Below are 20,000 nucleotides of genomic sequence, written 5' to 3' on the forward strand. Positions count from 1 at the left end.
TCTTCTTTGTAGGAAGGGGGTTGGGGGGGTTGTTGACATTTTGACAAGGGAGGCCAAACGGGAGGGTTTTTTTTTTGTCTTCCCCGAACTTGTGCTCCTCCAAAAAAGAGAGAGAGAGAGAACTCCAAAAGAGCTTTCTTCTTTCGCCGTTGCTTTGCTTTCTGCCCGTTCATTTCTACCAGTGCCCGTGCAAGAATTTTTTCCTTTTCTTTTCTTTCTCGTCATTATCTCAAATCAGTTGCAAGTTTTCGCTAGTTGCAATTGGCGCACAGAGACGCTTATAGCGCAGCCTCTCTTTTTTTCCTTCTTCCTTCTCCGCAATAGGAAAGCACTGCAATGAATAAAAGATGAATTGATAATTCATGCTTTTGGAGATATATAGCCTGCTGCTGAGTGTTGTGTTCCCCCCAAACGGCTATACCATGTCAGCCTGACCTGACGATATCCGAAGACAAACTCCCCGAGACGCCGACAGACAACAAGACAAGACCGACCAGCGCGCTTCGTAACTCCGGCAGTGTGTGAAGGAAGACAAGAAGAATTGTTTAGTTTTTCCAGCGGAGAGAGAGAGAGACAGACAGAGTAAAACAAAGAGACGCTTTTTGGTCCGGTTGTCCTGTCCTGTCCCGTCCCAGGTGTCCCACCAACACCGGGCGGGTCGCGGGTCGGACACTTCTCCCCGTCAGGCCGGGCTGAGCTGTCATGCTGCCCAAAGTCGAGACGGAATCCCTGGGAGTCGTCCGATCTTATGGGGAACACCACGGGCACATGCCACGAAACATGCAAGGTAAGAACAAATCTCTCTCTCTCTCTCCCGGTTAGAAAAGGCTTCTCGGCTATATATCCTACGCATGCAACCAAATGGACCCTATATACCGTACGGGTCCAATTGGTTGCATGTTGTGCACAACTCTCTGAGTTTACAGAGCTTTATTATTATAGGGTCCATTTATGTCTCGACAAAACCCTGTCTATACACTTTGGAAAGACAGAAAAAATAGAGGCTAATATTATGCGGGATTATAGTGTTACGAGAAGGGACTCGGTTTCATTTGGATTTGTTTAATTTTTAAGGTGCCGTTATATCGCGCTGCATGTCCCGTGTGCGTAAAAAACGACTGACTGACGAGAACAGAACACACTCTCGTGTTAGTATAGGTTATAAATATAGTTCGTGTGGTTGCTATACATTTTTAACTTTATATAGGGCTATTACAGGCTATAGTCAAGTGTTTGTTGCAATTTAGTCGTGCATGGCATCCCCCCCCCCCCCATGCACTGTTATTATTGTTAGCGTCTGTGATTCATGTCACCTGTCAAATAAACTGTATACATAGCATATAGAGTGCTTAATTGTTGTCACTTTCTATACCAAAACATCAGCCGAAGCCTGACATTCCTTAAATGTATAGCAAATCAAACGAACTGGATCCTTCTGCACAGGAATAATTATTGTCAATAATTGTCTATTGCTCTCCGGTGACATTTATTTCCTCAAAGTCGTTAAATCGTTTCGAAGTGAAATCCGCTACATAGGCCCTTTATACGGTGTATTAAGTCTTTGACTAAAGTGTGTTTTAGTTTTTTTGTTGTTGGGTAATTGCTCAGTAATAATTCAGGGGTTTATTTTAAAAATCGACGCAACGTTGAGATATAGACGAGAGGTTTATAGCCTTTCAGATTTATTTTAATTTTAACGTTATACGATCACAGAAATGAGCATTGAGCATTATATTTTGTTGCAATTGAAAACTGAAATAATAAACCACCACAACCACAAGTGTGTGAAATAATTAGCTTCCACTATATATATATATATATATATATATATATATATATATATATATATATATATATATATATATGCATATCTGATTATATATTTTATTATATTCCTTTCTCTCTCTGTTGACCAGAACATACACTCCGGTCACCGAGGAGTAGACTAAATTGTGACTTTGCATTTTTTTGTGTGTGAACCTCTATATAGTCCGTAAGTTTTCCTCCAGTTGGTTTTGAATTAAGTGAGGATATTATTAAATCTTCTAATCCAGCAGCAGCAGCAGTGTATGGGTCAGTCAGTCAGTCAGTCAGTCAGTCATTCCACAGCCATATAACCTGCAGAGCTCAATTAGACCGAGCCTAGGCTATAGTTTATGGACAAGTTGATAACGACAAGGAGTGCCTTCCAAATTCCAACCCTATATCTCCGTGTCTTTACACTGAGCGGAAGGGGGAAAAAAAGAAAACAAAATCAAGTAGCATGGAATTGGATGATTTATAGATAGACGAACGGATGAACAACACGTGCTAAAGATGTTACAAAAGACTACAGCTTGCTAAAGACTACAAGCTTACTTTTTTTTTTGCCCGTCGAAGTGGAAGTGCAGCGGCTGCAGTTGATTATTGATGATGATTGGACAACGCTACTACCGAGGCCCTGGTAATCATATTTTTATATTCGTTGTTTAAAACAAAACAAAAACAGCATATACGAACCTATTAATGAACGCATGATCGGAACAAACAACAGATATTGGATCCCAGGGTCAAAGATATTATGATTTTAAAAATAATAACGATAATAATGCAAAACGAAACCAACGCCTTCACTTCACAGCTCGCGGAGAACTTGTTGCGCTTGATTAAAAGTGATAGCAGCCGCAGCGATATAAATGGGCAAATATTTATGAGCAAAATGTTTTCAGCCAGCAGGGAATTGTAAGCCTGTGTGATTTAAAACAAGTAGGCCTATAGCTTAATATTTTTTTTTGCCAAGGCCATTTGAAAGCTTGCGGGTTTTTCTTTTATTTTTACGACGTTGCTCCTCATTTTCCTGCTTGATCTTCGAGTGTTTTTTTTTTATTGTTCCAATAAATGCATTTGCACTAGCTTGTTAAATGGCAGTCCAGGACAGGTGTTTGCTTAACACTGCCATAAGTGTTCTTATCATCAATAGAACTATTTATTTCGAGTTGTAAAACAATTAAATGGCTTGTGGATTATTTGTATCTAACAAAACAGCACAGGGGTGGGGGGAAAAAAATCACATTCGTGAGTGAGTGACTGACTCACTCAAACAAGTGAAGAAAATTGACCAATTGTTAGTTAAATTCCTCAAGTCCATTTGGATTTTGGAATGTATCTTAGTATATCTATTTAAATAAACATTTCTCTGTCGCCTATATAAAGAGCATGAAGATTTCTGCGTGTCTTCATTTTGTACGTGGGCGGTAGGATAACATGTTTTCTTCCTCCTCTCTCTCCTCGAATCCTTAACTCTTAATATCTCGCCATTTCCCACGCGATTTCACGACTTACACTCATGAATATTTATGAGCGTCACTTTCATGCGGGTTTGCACTGTCTGACTGAGAGAGAGAGAGAGAGAGAGAGAGAGAAATAAAGAGACAAAAATGATAAGTGCTTTCAAGCCCTTCCAAAATATATATAGGTTAGGCTAAAATGTCGTCCAGTGCGAAATTAGCCTACCCTGGCTATACATACACATCAAATAAGTAAAATCATTCAGTCTTCTTCAGTTTTTTTCCCCCCCAGCTGTGGAGGAAAAGTTTCATGAATTAACATGTTGGAATTTGGGAAAACAAAATGCTTTCATTGAAAGAAACTCACTGTGTGTGTGTGTGTGTGTGTGTGTGTGTGTGTGTGTGTGCGTGTGCGTGTGCGTGTGCGTGCGTGCTCGTTGCTTTCATGGGATTCTGCAGCGCCTCACTTTAAAATGATGGACTATTCTTACGACGAAGACCTCGACGAGATGTGTCCCGTGTGCGGAGACAAGGTTTCGGGATACCACTATGGCCTGCTCACCTGCGAAAGTTGCAAGGTTGGTACCAAAAACACAACAACCCCCCAAGTGTCTGTTACCATGTCAAGGAACCCCAAATTAGTATGTATTTTGCCTGCGGACATTAAACCCCCCCAACGACACACACACACACACACACACACACACACACACACACACACACACACACACACACACACACACACACCTGAAAGTATATTTCGTGCTACAGCCCTCCCGATATACAAGATGTCGACGTTAAATTTTGAGAAAAAAAAAATGTTTGCAAGATATTTTCAATATCACATCGCCGAGCTAAAGCTTCACAAGTTATACGCTTATATAGTTGTGGATGGTCTGGTTTTTCATGGCCGATGTTGACCCCCCCCCATCCCCGGACCCCACTTTGAGAACCTCTTCTCTAGAGTCTATAGTCCAACTTTCACTTCTCTGACCGTCTACTCTGTGTCTACTCCTATACTAACATGCTATTAAGCTATGGAAAAGTGTTCTAAGTATATAATAATGATGCGTGTAGACGGTAGAATACCCGTGTTTCTTTGTATGCACGCTGTGAAGCTATGAAGGCAATAAGGCGCTTAAACTGACTGACTGACTAGCCACTGCATGCGAAACCCTTCCTGCACAATGAGACCTTCTGTGACTCCGAAGAGAGTCCACCTCATAGACGCTATAATACCAGCTCATTTGAAGAGAGTCCACCTTATAATACCAGCTCATTTGGATCCATGTCTGCACTCTCTCTTCAGTTCAGAGCTACACACGTTTGTTTCCATCTGTCTTCGGAGTTGAATTAACACCGATGGGTTTTTTTTTTCACCGCGCTTTAAATGAAAGACTCTGGATTTTCACAGTGCTTTGAATGAGTGCTGTTGTACCTCCAGTCGGCCCCCGCCCGCCCTCCCTGCTGCCGTGCACAAAAACACACGGCACACAAGCACGCACACACACACACAGTCACACACACTCACACACACGCACTCACACAAAAACCTAGCCCCAACACAATGTTATCGCGTTTCATCAAGTGCCCTACGATATTATAATTGTGCTTACAGCGCTTTTTCCTATAATACACACCACTCAAAGTTAATAGACTCGGAATACGGTCATTGTAAAGCAAAGTGTGGCGATGTTTCATCTATAATTTTCCCCTCTCTGTCAACAATATAATTGCCCCGCGTGCATTTCCCTCCGGCCGCCTCTGATCATATGCTCAATGTCACGCTAATAAGCGCCATCCTCCTCTCTCTCTCTCTCTCTCTCTCTCTCTCTCTCTCTCTCTCTCTCTCTCTCTCTCTCTCTCTCTCTCTCTCTCTCTCTCTTGTCACCCCGACCCCGGCTGTTTGTCAGTATATACCGGAGAAAGGAGAGAGGGAGAGGGAGAGAGAGAGAAAAAATTAAGCTTAAAGATGAATGCCTTTGTGTTAACATTATTCAGTGTAAAAATGGAAGCCCTGTGGTATTGACGCTGCGCTGTGTGCATTTCTTGTCTATGTGGTCATTATTCAAAGCAGATGTTATAGATTTTTTACCCCATATTATGACCTTGGGATGTTGGAGCATTGTGCTTCAAGGGAGCCTTGTCAATGCCAGCGCTCGGCTCGCTGCTCTGGTGGCTCACACTCTTTTAGAATAAACCCGAGTTGTCAATTTAACTCAGAGAGAGAGTGAACAAATGGACCCCGAAAGGGTCCATTTGTTCAACTTAACTCTCTGAGTTAAATTGACGTTCAAGTTTTTTGTGTGTGTTGTCGTTGTTGTTGCTCTGTGAAGTTGTGCCGGGCGGTTATGCGCGTGTGTTGTCGCAGAGTCAAATTCGTTTGACGCGTCTGTCAGTTGAGCTGAGATGCGGTTGTGTGTGTGTGTGTGTGTGTGTGTGTGTGTGTGTGTGTGTGTGTGTGTGTGTGTGTGTGTGTGTGTGTGTGTGTGCGTGTGCGTGTGCTGTTAGTAAGCTGTGGGCATGCTGAAATGTGTGCAAAAAACAAGATGTGAGTTTCAAACTGCTATAGGCTATGCGCACAACGATAAATACGATAAATACACATACGATAAAACAGCGCCGCCGTCATTTGACTCTCAGAGTGTCAAAAAATTGACTACCGTCTGTGGAGTTAATTTGTTTCTCCACGGGTTCTTAACAGAGAGGATTCTGTGTTAATGTATATATATATATATATATATATATATACTGTACACACATGTAAGAACATCACGCAGAAGAGGCCCCTCTAAAATACAGAGAGTCCTTCCTCTCACCGACGTTAACTTCCCACCCACAGCTCTTTAAAAAAGCCACAATGATTTGTCTTAATTCGGTGGTAATCATTTGGTAAGAGTGTATATAGCGTAATACCCCTCGTATTTCTTTATTTGTCTTTTCCTTTAACGAGGGATATGTTCATTCATGCAACTACAACGTGTACGCACGTCATGACAGGGTAAACCCTTCGACCCGTTTTGTGGAAACCTCCGTTATTTGCAATAGGATGTGGCCCGAATCATGTCACACGCACGCACACACACACACACACACACACTCATACACACAGACACACATACACACACATACACACAGGCACGCACACATACACACAGGCGCGCACGCGCACACATGCGCGCATGCACACACACATACAGTACCACCCACCAAAACAGAGTTGTGAATAGGATTCCTTTATCAGGGTCAAATTGGAGCTGTGGCTGGCTTGCGGGTGGTGGAAGGGGACAGTGTGTTTTGGATGAAAGAGGAGTTGGAGGCATGTGTGTGCGTGCGTGTGCGTGCATGTGTGTGTGTGTGCGTGTGTGTGCGTGCGTGTGGCGTGTGCGTGTGTGTGTGCGCACACACACACACACACACACACACACACGTATGCCTGTACTTGTCGTGTTAGTTCCCATTACAGGCGGGTCTGTTAAATGTGAATCAATAACCACATCGTAGCGTACATGTTAGTAAAACAACAACTCATACTTACTCATATAGTGTACAATAGTGTTCAAGTGTTAGACTATTTTGTGTTGTATCACTTGTATCATTCTGTACGCGACAGCTTTGTTTTATTGAGTTCTTCGGAGTTGTCTTATTTTTTGTTTTGTAAACCAGACTCAGAAAACAATGCTTTATTGTCGTCTCTATTTGAAGTTATTATAGAGAGTAAAATCCTATATTTTAATTTAAATCACCCCCCCCCCCCCCCGGCCAAAGCATTTGACTGTGCAACTCTGAACGTGTACAAATGTAACCAAATGAACCCGTTACGGGTCCATTTGTTCACACGCAGAGTTAAATAAACCCTGGTTACAATGTTGCGCACGGCTACAAAATATCTGCCAGTCTTTTTTTTTAACTTCTGTTGATTTCAATTTTTTCAGAACAACCTCGGAAAAAGGCAGGATATTAATGTCACGGTCGCTTGGGTAAAAAAAAAAGAAAGGAATAAAAACCACACAGGTAGAATTATGTGTGGTATATTATTATATATTGGTTAGGTGGTAATTATTGGATCTGTTTTCCTCTCCTCTTGTGTTTTTCTTGTTTCGCTGCAAAATCCGGTGGCATTTCATCTCCCAGAGTTCAATGAACGCTCACAACTTTGACAGTTTAGTGGGTCAGGGTTTTTTTTTGCCTACCTTATATTTTACAGTGCACGCTGATAGTTATTTTGTGTGTGTGTGTGTGTGTGTGTGTGTGTGTGTGTGTGTGTGTGTGTGTGTGTGTGTGTGTGTGTGTGTGTGTGTGTGTGTGTGTGTGTGTGTGTGTGTGTGTGTGTGTGTGTGTGTGTGTGTGTGTGTGTGTGTGTGTGTGTGCGCGTGTGCGTGTGCGCACGGGCGAGCACGCTACAGTGCAGATTCTCAGACGAAGGGGGAGGCATTTAATTCATTTCATCTTGCATTTGTACACTCTGAGCTTTAGGTAAACAGTCAGTATTTTTTGCAGTGCAGCAGGTCAAAATGCAGTCGCTTGGTCGCATGGCTGTTTGCATTGATAGCGTGTGTTCAATTGTAGATATTCAGTGCAGTTTATTTTTCAAACGCTTTCATGTCAAGGACCCCCACACACACACACACACACACACACACACACACACACACACACACGCATAGCCACGGTGTTGGAAATGTTGTTGAGGCAGTGACTTAACATTCAATATTTGTGTTGCTTGAAACATTTCAAAATTGTCAAGGTTTGCTTGAAAATAGCAGATCTACAGATTGCAGACAGGCTATTTACAAAGTGTATTCCGGCCCTCCTTGTGGTCTTGGGACCTGCAGAGAACTGTCCTTCATATAGCTTGCAGCTGTACTCATTATAGGACGAGCAAAAATGTATTGTATGCAGATCCGTTTTTTGTACCGGGGCATTTTCGCTCATGCTTTTGTTCACCCCCGTTTCTTTGTCCAGTTTTGGGGGAGTTTCATATATTTTTTAAAAACACAAATGGAAGGCATGTCGACCAGATCAGAATTGCATGAATATGAATTTCCCTGACAAATAGTTTGAGTGCAGCATCTATTTTCTTTTGCAAGCGAGGGGGAAGCACTTTAAGTAAACCAGCCACCGCAAAAGAAAAAAATGAAGAGCTATGATGTTTTAAATAATTTGTCAGATAGGTTTGAGTGGTTCCATTCCACCCCATGATTTCTCATGGTTGAACTATAGCCTCCAATTCTTGGACTTTTACCATACAAGAGAATCCATTTGCCAATAGGGAAGCAGCAGACAATATATAGTAACTTACAGTATTCTACGGAATCTTTCTTGCGTGGCTTTGCACAACATGAATAAAATACTGTTGTTTCTCAGACTGAGATGTTTCTCACTCACAGTAAACATGACACTTTATGTCCTGTTGTTTTTTGTTGTCGTTGGATAAGACTTTGCCCACAAGTCCATTCTGTATTGATGTGGTACCATAAGGCAAGCGTTGATCAAAGTAACAATTATTCAACATTGTCTTAGTGGTTTAGACACTTCCATTTAGTGATGAGAGATTAATCCTCAAACACATCGTATCGGTCAATTTGAGTTGTTTTCAGATTAATCGGCACCGGTCCGATTAATCGGTCTGTCTTTACAGATAAACAGCTTGAACAGATCTACAAGCTCACAATATCTGACTTGCCTATAAGCCTGCAGTGCAGATATACCCTGTTACATGTATTTTTCAGAATGGACAAAATTATTATAAATTTTGTCAATACAGAATGAGATCATATTATCGACAATCGGTTGATATCGGTTATCGGCTATAACAGCAATTAATTATATCGGATATCGATATCGGCCAAAATGTCTCATCGGCACATCCCTAGTACTTTAAATTTTTAGAGAAAAGTCTGCCTCCTTGAAGCACAGTATAGGCAATGTCTATTACATGTGGTACAGACAGACAGACAGGCAGACAGGCAGACGGGGTCAGTCAATGCAGATTGTTTTGAGTATGGCCAGATATTGACGGTAGCAATTCTTATACCAAAAAAAAAGAAAGAAATGAAAACATTCATATGCACAAACACTGACACACACACACACACACACACACACACACACACACACACACACACACACACACACACACACACACACACACACACACACACACACACAGAAGAGCAGGTTTAAGGATTCTCCCCTTAGGTTATGGATCTAGAATACGTTAATACACCCTCCCCCCTCCCTCCCCCCCGCACGTTTGATTTCCCCCTCCCCGCCGCTAATAATTAACCCATTCTGACCTGAGATCAGATTCATACGAGGTTTCCACTGGACACACACTGGTCTGATTAACCCATTCTGACCTGAGATCAGATTCTAAAAAATGTCAAGTCGTTCTTCGATTTTTCAAAAAATAGCAGACCTACAAGCTCGTAGCGCGCCACTCGGTGGCGCGCTATGAGCTTGTAGGTCTGCTATTTTTCAATAGCTAAAGCATAACATGATGCACCAAACACCAAAATGGGTTCCCGGTCAGAATGGGTTAATTCCACATTGCAGGTATGAATCCCGGTAATCCCGGAACTGTGAATTATGGATATAATTTATTGGATTTTTCTGGCTCCTATGCTCATATTTTTCAATAATTGAGCTCTGGGTGATAGAGCGATGTTTGTAAAGTCTGTCAGTCTTTATATGGGGGGAGAGTGAATCACATACATGTCATGATAATAATAATGGTTAGAATTACATTTCCATCCCCTATATATAAAATAAACTGATTGTATATAAACATGTTATAGTTTGTTGACTATTGAGTGAATTTCGACCATTTGTCTTTTTGTTTTAGTTCCGAGCAAACAATCCACGTGCAGTAAAACACTTTTTATCACAATAGTTATGAATTCATAACCTTTCTGAAAAAGTGTCTTCTTGCAGTGTGTATGAATGTAAAGTGTGTGTGTGTGTGTGTGTGTGTGTGTGCGCGTTCAGAGCATGATTATATTTTAATGATCAATCAGTCAATTGTGTTGGCTCAATGGAACTAATGTATACTTTAAGTTCTTATTTATTGCTATAGAACAAAAACTAACCCTTTAAAGTTTTAACTGATAAAAAAAAGTGTTCATGGCATTTGTTTTACATTAATTGTCAATTATTTGGGGGCCCCACTTGTAATATCCTCGCGGTCCAGGTTGGACCAACTATCGTTGCTATCGGGGCAGAAATCTCTTCATCTCCATATTTTAACTTTTTGTGTTTTTGTGTTTAAAATAAATACATATTTGATGACGCTCTACAACGCCACATGATCTGTAAATCGGCTATTTTCACTACTGATTAAACCTTTTTATGTATTCATCAGATATTATTAGACTTTAATTTTATTCATCAAATAATGAATTGAAATGTTTCGAATTGATGAAAAGTTGGGATTTTTTGTTTTTAATCTTTAAAAAAGGAGAAATGTAATCGTGACACATACATAATTATTGTCCCCGACCCACTGCTTGGGAAACAGTCACTTATCCCATACCATGTTCTTCGATGAATTGAATATGAAGGACCCCAACGGAAACAAGCCCTATAGGCTTTCGTGGGTTATAAATCCTCTTAGCAGACCTTGTATTGAACTGTACATTCAATCAATCAATCAATCAATCAATCAATCAATCAATCAATCAGTCCTTCTTGCATCTGTTCGTCTCCCCAAACCGGGTGTGAATGAATGAGGCCAATTACAGATGCTGGGGGTTCGAGGTGGTGGTTTGTGATAGCAAGATAGCAAACGACCTCCTCTCATCCACTCTGCAGGGAGTTCCAACTACTTCCCTCTGGTAGACGGTACAAAGTACCAAAGTACCAGCTAACCGTAAAAATTTTTAAAATTCTTTCATACCAAATGCCATTAAGGCACTAAATGATACCATGTCTCGCTAGATTTGTTTGTTTTTCCAATGTATCTGCCACTGTTGTCCTGCACTTTTTTGCCATGAGAAAATAATTGTGTTAAGTGTTGTTGCTGTTGTTGTAACCGTTTGTTTTTTACTGTTTGAGACCGAAGACGAATTTCCACACGTGGACAATAAATGAAACTAACTAACTAACTAATACGGAGGGGTATAGCGGTAGGAGGGTTACACTTGTGTTGACGTCTTAATTCCCCCCCCCAGGGATTCTTCAAGCGCACCGTCCAGAACAACAAGCGCTACACGTGCATCGAGAACCAGAGCTGTCAGATCGACAAGACCCAGAGGAAGAGGTGTCCCTACTGTCGCTTCCAGAAGTGCCTCACCGTGGGCATGAAGCTCGAAGGTACGCACGCACACACACACACCTCACCGTGGGCATGAAGCTGGAAGGTACGCACGCACACACGCACGCAGTTTACAACACAACACTGCTATAGAGCACCGAAGTCCTGACGTCACTTCCAGTAGAGGGCGTCAGTCCCCAGGTTCATGTATTTGTTTAGTTGCATTGAAATCCCCATTGAGGCGATTTTAGATCGCCTCATATAACAACTGTGTTTGAAAAATAAACATGTCACCCCGGCCGCTTCACTCCTATGGATATGAAGAATCAACTGACTGAGAGAAAACGCTAATGTTACTGCTGCTGAATTAGTTAGATTTTCTCTAGAAGCAGACTGTAACATATATGAGTGACTGACTGTTGCAAACTATACAGAGACACCTCCCTGACAATAACGCCGAGACAGCTTGTTTATTTTTGGACCACAACGCTTATAGTAAACAATATTAAGATCACCCCATGTTATTCTCCATAGAGAAATTACTTCTGCGAACCAGGGGAATCGAAGGGATGAGCGAGTTACGTCAGGACTTCGGTGCTCTATAGAATGCCACTCATTTAAAAACTTATTTTTGCACTCAAGTGCATCTATTTTTTTAGTTTTACGATTTTTAGCAGGCTGGTGATAGTGAGTATAAAATAAATACATAGACAAATGGACAGAGCACTTTCACTGGGTCCTTTGGGGTGAAAATGAACTATTGTGGAACTTTCAGCTGAGCTAATTAATAATAACCGTTACGATTTTCCAAAGCACTTTTTTTTTCAAAGCTCTTGACACCTTTCAGTTAATTTACTCTTCAGAAGTTAAATCGTTAAACATCTTTCCAAAAATAGCAAAAAACAAGTATTTGTTGTGCGGCAAAGTATATAATGTCTCTTGTCGGGTGGAAAGTGAAAACCTTACGTACCAAAACTGTTACTTTTCAGCATTAAAAAAAAGAAAAAGAAAAAGTAGCCGAACTTTTGCGCCACACTTCGAGCTTATGTCCAACGTTTGGAGATATGAGGCCTGACAGCCACGACATGGGGATCAAGTGGTTAAAAGGAGCCTCTGACCCGAAAGCGACTCACGAGGACTTGATGAGCGTGAAATACTAAACTATTAGATTTGAGGTATTTAGCTCAGGTCCCGCTAGTCCAGAGTGACACCGAGGGGAGCTGGGGAGGGACAGAACTCTGGGTATCTTGTTCAAGGGTATTCCGACAGGATAACCCATTCTGAACGGGAACCCATTTTGGTGTTGGCATCATGTTATGCTTTAGCTATTGAAAAATAGCAGATCTACAAGCTCATAGCGCGCCACCGAGTGGCGCGCTACGAGCTTGTAGATCTGCTATTTTTGAAAAATCGAAGAACGACTGACATTTTTTAGAATCTGATCTCAGGTCAGAATGGGTTAATCAGACCAGTGTGTGTCCAGTGGAAACCTCGTATGAATCTGATCTCAGGTCAGAATGGGATAACTGGCTGTCGACAGACACGCTGGCTAGCCGCCGTAGCGTTGGGGGGGGGATCAAACGGGCTGACCGTTTCGTTTGGCAAACAGGACATTTCTCTATAAACGCTAAGGCACTCTGGACAATGCCATGTGTTATTCCTGAGAGGAGAAAAAAAGTCCTCATGCGCATTGCAAGGCCAATACTGAAAGGAAAAAAAAAAATAACAGCCCATCATCACACAGCATTCACCGCAGCATGGGGGCCCAAAAACAACACATTGACAACATTCACAGTTGAGTTAAATTAAATCAAACCGGTCTGGTTAGTCTAGTAATGCCAACTTCAGACCATATACTGATGTGTGGGCGGCATTAAAAACCCCAACATGAATACTCTTAGACAGCGTTTATCTCTTTTCCTTTTCTTTTTTTTAACCCATTCTGACCTGAGATCAGATTCATACGAGGTTTTCCACTGAAGACACACTGGTCTGATTTGAACCCATTCTGACCTGAGATCAGATTCTAAAAATGTCAGTCGTTCTTCGATTTTTCAAAAAATAGCAGAGCTACAAGCTCGTAGCGCGCCACTCGGTGGCGCGCTACGAGCTTGTAGCTCGTCATGCTATGGGAACCCATAGCATGACGCTAACGCCAAAATGGGTTCCCGTTCAGAATGGGTTAAGGATATTGTTATTTTGCAGTCCCAGTTAATTAATGGCCAGCAAATTATTTTTGGCTATTAAACTAAGTGAACAGCCCCAAACCACCAAGATCTGCGTCCAGCCAGGAAGCATAATAATATGCCTCAAGCAGCTGTAAACATGGTGGGGTTGAAAAGGAGATCCATGGTGATATTATTTGATTTTGTGTACCGGCGTACACTTCAAGAAGCGAGCCTGTCTGTTTGCAATTATGGAAACTGAGAGCTGGGGAAATATGTTAACCCATTCTGAACGGGAACTCGTTTTGGCGTTAGCATCATGTTATGCTTTAGCTATTGAAAAATAGCAGATCTACAAGCTCATAGCGCGCCACCGAGTGGCGCGCTACGAGCTTGTAGGTCTGCTATTTTTGAAAAATCGAAGAACGACTGACATTTTTTTGAATCTGATCTCAGGTCAGAATGGGTTCATCAGACCAGTGTGTGTCCAGTGGAAACCTCGTATGAATCTGATCTCAGGTCAGAATGGGTTAAAAACAGAAAAAAAAAACTCCCTCCCTAGCTCTCCTCCCGAATGCCAGTGGTGGTAGCATGCGGACCCCCAGGACAGCTATTGTTGGAGACATGGCTGCTGCTTTAGCGTCTATAGACATGCATGAGCTGAGAAGGTTCATCTGGTTATCCATCCATCGCCGGAGAACACAACAGACACCAACCATCCTTTGTCTGTTCATTCACAATAGAAGTCCGTTAGGCACTCCCCAATGTTTTAGTGGAATATAATCTATGTTGAAACGTGGAGTGAAGTGACGTGTTTTGAGCTTGTAGATCTGCTACTTTTACTACTATATTTAATTTCTAATTTTTATTTGAATCCTCAAAAGCAACAGTTTTGGACATATGAGTTTTCCTCACTCACTCGACGACCAAACATTTTTTTTTACAAAAAGGTTTACAAATGAGAACGATCTTTGAATCACAATGGAAATCATCCGATGTTAGAAGGAAAATTATTCTTGGAAAGCCCACAGCAGCAGGAGGAGTACTGTAGCACAATAAGTCTCTTTTTCCCGACCTGATTTGCATTTGACCAGCAGAGAGAGAGAGAGAGAGAGAGAGAGAGAGAAATGCATTTGACCAGCAGAGAGAGAGAGAGAGAGAGAGAGAGAGAGAAATGCATTTGACCAGCAGAGAGAGAGAGAGTGAAATGAGATTCCACTGTTTGAAACGATCTGACAAAGCGATCGCGGCGGGATGAAGACGTGAACCCGTGATTGAGTCGTACTGAGGCCGTACACCACAGAACGCTAACATTTCAAGAGCACAACCATCTGTGTTTTATTTTCAAACGGCGAGCTGTGAACAGCCCGAGTGTACCATTTCATTTCCAAAGTGGTGTGTGTGTGTGTGTATTATATAAATATATATATGTATATATATATATTTATATACCATTTTGTTGAACGAAACCCCTCATTTTGTACAATTGTTCCCTGAAAACCCAACAATAGCTCGGCGATGTTTAGACAGCGAGTGTGAACCAGGCTGGGGTTTTGGCTAAAGCGCACGGACGGCATGCATGTGCACTTAGACGGCATGGTCAGACGGCGTGATAGATTAACCCATTCTGACCTGAGATCAGATTCATACGAGGTTTCCACTGGACACACACTGGTCTGATGAACCCATTCTGACCCGAGATCAGATTATAAAAAATGTCAGTCGTTCTTCGATTTTTCAAAAATAGCAGACCTACAAGCTCGTAGCGCGCCACTCGGTGGCGCGCTATGAGCTTGTAGATCTGCTATTTTTCAATAGCTAAAGCATAACATGATGCTAACACCAAAATGAGTTCCCGTTCAGAATGGGTTAAGTGTTGGCGAGCAGGAAGCAAAGTATAGCGATATAACGATGATACTTTTGGCCCGTCCCGCTTCTGATGGCGCTGTGTTTGATTTGAACGCCGGTCGGTCAGAACGCTTGTTCAAACAGAATTATCCAGAAAGTGACAGCAGGGCAGAGGGGCCAACCAACCCCACATTCTTCTTATGCTCAAAGAAAATATTTGAAATCAACTTGGTTCCTTTTTCTCCCCTCTCCCTCCGCACGTAACTCGAGGGCCTCCGTTTCTGAAGGCTATACGTGTCCGTTTAGGGTGGATGGGTGGTGGGGGGGGGGGGGTTGGTAGGCCTTTGTATTGCCTGAGCTTCATCTTTTTATATCATTAAACCACTTCCAAACCACTTCCTTTTTTGGGTATTTCCTTATAGGCGAAATTAGCCAATCCACAAGCACCACTAGCTTTTTGATTGTCTTTTTTTCGTTATTCATCTTAAGATAAGTATAGGTTGATATTTGACTTTGGGCATCAGTGGTTAAAGTCTCTGAAAGCACATGGACATATTTTGTCCACCGAAGGATTGTGCCATCCTTTAAAAACCAACAGATTTTTATTTTTATGTAATTCAGCTTCAAGTACACGTGATTTGCTTTCCTACGCTGATAGCCTATCTGTTTTCTAAGCAAAATGCTTCACTCGTTTATACACCAGAATGGAACATTAAAATGTATGCAAATCAGGTCTCCAGACTGCTTGGGGTTCGTGCATGCCCACACACACTCCTACCTCTTTTTGACTTCACATTCACATGCTATACACCTTCAAGGCATGGAGTCGCTGGTCCATTCACAACAAGTCAAATGATCTAAGAAAAGGCTCCAACATCGCCAACGTCTTGAGCAGCCATTAGCAGCCAGCTCAAACCACAGCCCGGCAGACTAAAGACAGTAGACACAAAGCCATATTTCTGTGCTTTTATAGTCAATGATCGGTGGTTTTCAAAGTGGGACACAGCCAGGCAGTGTCGATTAATTCTGACGACCAAATAAAAACTATACTATACGGTGAAATGATAAAGAGGGATTTTATCCACTATTTTATAATTCTGCTATTCAAAGCAAAATATTGTACAATTGCGAGGGATAAGAGGAATGATGATTCTGAAAAACGATGGAATCACAAACAGACTATTAACATTTGTTCCTCGATCCCCCGCACCCACGCACGCACGCGCGCGCGCGCGCACGCACACATGCACGCACACACACACACACACACACACACACACACACACACACACACACACACACACACACACACACACACACACACACACACACCTCTCTGCCATCAAGCTGCCATGCAAAGATAGATTAATTGCTCTTAATTGTGAATGGCCACAGGGCAGAATATGTTGCCGTGCTTGTCGTTTTGCGCATGCAGCTGACAGGATGGAGGTTGGTGGTTTGGGTGTAGAGGGCCTGCCGGAGGTGGTTGGTGGTTTGGGTGTAGAGGGCCTGCCGGAGGTGAAGATTGTAGATCTGCTATTTTCAAAAGATTTGTATACTTTTGACACATTGGAAAGTGTGTGAAATGGGACATTCTGCATAATAATGAGTACATTTTGGTACTTTAAGTGCACGTACTCAAGTACATTTTTAATTCACATAACATTGATTTATTGATTGAAGTATTTATTAACAGTTAGCAGAATTACAGTACATTTCAAGCACAAACTGTTAACTGTGGACGACACCATTTTCTACATTGCAGTAAAGATACTTTTACTAGAGTAAAAAAAACAAAACATGTATACCGGTAGTACCGGCTGTCGGGGTGCGTTTGATTTGTTTGCTGGCGGAAGTGTTTCAGCTCCGGGGCAGGTATATGGGCCCCTGACCCCCCTGCGGCGGTCTGTCTCATGACCGATCAGGGGGCCAACGGGGGGCCCCTCTCTGCCACAACCTGTAAAGACCTCCCACACTGACAAGAGAAGCCATGCACACCCATGTACACACGCGCATATACGCACACACACACACACACACACACACACACACACACACACACACACACGCACAATTAAATAAATATTGCTCTAGATAAACACACATACAGTGTAGAGCACACAGACACTCATAAAGCTTGAACTGTCTCTAGATTCAAACACACACACACACACACTCAACTGTCTCTAGATTCAAACACACACACACACACACACACACACACACACACACACACACACACACACACGCACGCATGCTGGTGTTTGCACATACAAGCACAGACACGCACAGTGGTGTAAACACATACATATATTCATAAGCAGACCCATAAAAAAAATAAAAAAAAGGTGCCGGGAAGAGAAGCCACAGGCTAGAGCGAGACCCTCGTGTTGTCGTTTGGTTTCCGTACACACAATAGCAGCAGAACACGGTTGGTCCATGTGTTTGATATCCGTACACAATAGCAGCAGAACACGTGTGTGGTTTTTGCGACGGCACTTTGCATCTGTAATGTACACCAGTGTTGATTTCGTCAACTAAAACTAAGACTACCCTTTTCCACTGATGAAGACTAAGGGCTGTATTTTGCGTGTCTTAAGTACCAGGTCTTATTCCCTAACTTGAATAAACTAAAGACCTGGAGGCGTGATGATCAATGCTCTTTGGCCACTCAGAATAGCCAAATGGCATTGATCACGCCTCCAGGTCTTTAGTTTACTCAAGTTAGGGAATAAGACCTGGTACTTAAGACACGCAAAATACAGCCCTAAATGGAAACTAAATGAAAACTATGACTAAAATGTTAGGAAGGGACTATAGTGGACAAGAGATCCAGTATAAGTCATTTTACACCTGGTTGCATGCTGAAAATAGCAGATCTACAAGCTCCAGCTTGTAGATGGCTATTTTCAGTAATTACGACGGCAAAATACATTTTAGTCGACTAAATCTACGGGTGATTTAGTCGACTAAAATGTATTTTAAAATCTTATGATATTTAGTCAACTGAAACTAGACTAACTAACTAAAACATTCCAGGTGACTACAATGTGACTAAAACGAAATGAAAACTACTCGAGAGAAAGTCAAAATGTGCTGCCAACAACAACACTGATGTGCACAGTGCACAGTGTGTGTGTGTGTGTGTGTGTGTGTGTGTGTGTGTGTGTGTCTGTGTTTGAATCTAGAGACAGTTGAGTGTGTGTGTGTGTGTGTGTGTGTGTGTGTGTGTGTGCGTGCACAGCGGAGGACTTTGTACAGGACTGTGAATGTGGGAGAAAACGTGCGTAACGTTGCCGTAAGGTTTGACCTCCAGGTTTGTAGGTTTTTTCCCTGTTTGTTTTTCGTCGCTGCTGTGCCGTTATCCACAGGCCTTCCTGTTTGTCGATAAGTCTGCGTGCGGACCAATGCGGGAAGCTCCCGTACAGACGCTGGGAAACTGTGTGTGTGTGTGTGTGTGTGTGTGTGTGTGTGCGCGTGCGTGCGTGCGTGCGTGTGTGAGGAGAGCGAGAGAGGAATCGAGTGAAACATTGCGCACGCACACACACATGCACACAAACTATGTCAGTGGGAGAATAGAATAGTACATTCTAGTTAATCCTTTGACCCTCTGTGGTGGAGCGTTCCCAAACACTCTGTCCTGCTGTCATATACAGTATCATATACTGTATCATATACAGTATGTGCACCAGTTAGTTGTCCAAAACGTAGACCTGCACAAGGCCTAACTTCTTCTTAATCAGTTTTCTGAAAAATATCATGTTGGTGTATACTGTATTGTATACTGTACTAGTACCAGACCTGGGGATGTGCGCAGTCAAAGTACAGTATGTGCAGACCTTTAGTTATGTAATGTATGCAGAGCAATTTATTTCACGTAGGATGAAGAGGATTGTCATGAAACGGAACGATGATGGAGGCGTGGTGGTAGTTCTTCAAAACGACGATAGGCAGATTGCGGTTAATTAATCCTGCAAAAAACTGCCTCCCCCCTGGCCAGCCGGGGCGCCTGATGGAGGGGGAAAGGAACTGGTTGGAATAACGTGTTCCTTCCACGCGCTATAACGTCCAACCAGGGAAACTCCCCCCTGTCAGGTGTAAAGGAGCAACTTGGACACTCAGGCATGAAGGAAGCATGAGTTAAAGTCCGTTGCCCCCATATATGGGGGACCTAGGTTGGTGGAGGGTGTGTAGAGCCCAGGATCACATTAGATGATTGTCACAGGGGTGAAAAAATGGGTTACAGAATCGTGGGATAAAAAAAATATATATTAAGAATTAATCCTGCAATCAAACTGTTAAGTAGGCTATAAAACACGACCTACTTTTGGGTGCACACAGTTAAAATGGTCAGTGTTCATTGATCCATCTGGGAGTGCAGTGCAAGTGCAGTGTGCAGTACAAGTACAGTGTGTAGTGCAGTGTGTACACGTTTACCACGCAGTGTGGAATGCAACGTTGTTCTAT

At 42.4% G+C, this 20,000-nt stretch overlaps 1 protein-coding gene across 1 annotated transcript in view; it reads left to right on the forward strand.

Annotated features, from left to right (window-relative positions):
- Positions 1-89: 89 nt before the first annotated feature.
- The window catches only part of nr5a2 (nuclear receptor subfamily 5, group A, member 2), a gene marked incomplete at its 3' end in the record, with an annotated part of 61,885 nt that continues 41,974 nt past the window's right edge, over positions 90-20,000 (forward strand). The window contains 3 exon segments of the mRNA XM_080769679.1: positions 90-787; positions 3,726-3,844; positions 11,438-11,579. Coding sequence (XP_080625805.1) covers positions 703-787; positions 3,726-3,844; positions 11,438-11,579 — 346 coding nt within the window. The 5' untranslated portion in view covers positions 90-702.

The sequence above is a fragment of the Protomyctophum bolini genome, assembly GCF_963924005.1.
Source record: "Protomyctophum bolini genome assembly, chromosome: 8".
Taxonomy (NCBI): domain Eukaryota; kingdom Metazoa; phylum Chordata; class Actinopteri; order Myctophiformes; family Myctophidae; genus Protomyctophum; species Protomyctophum bolini.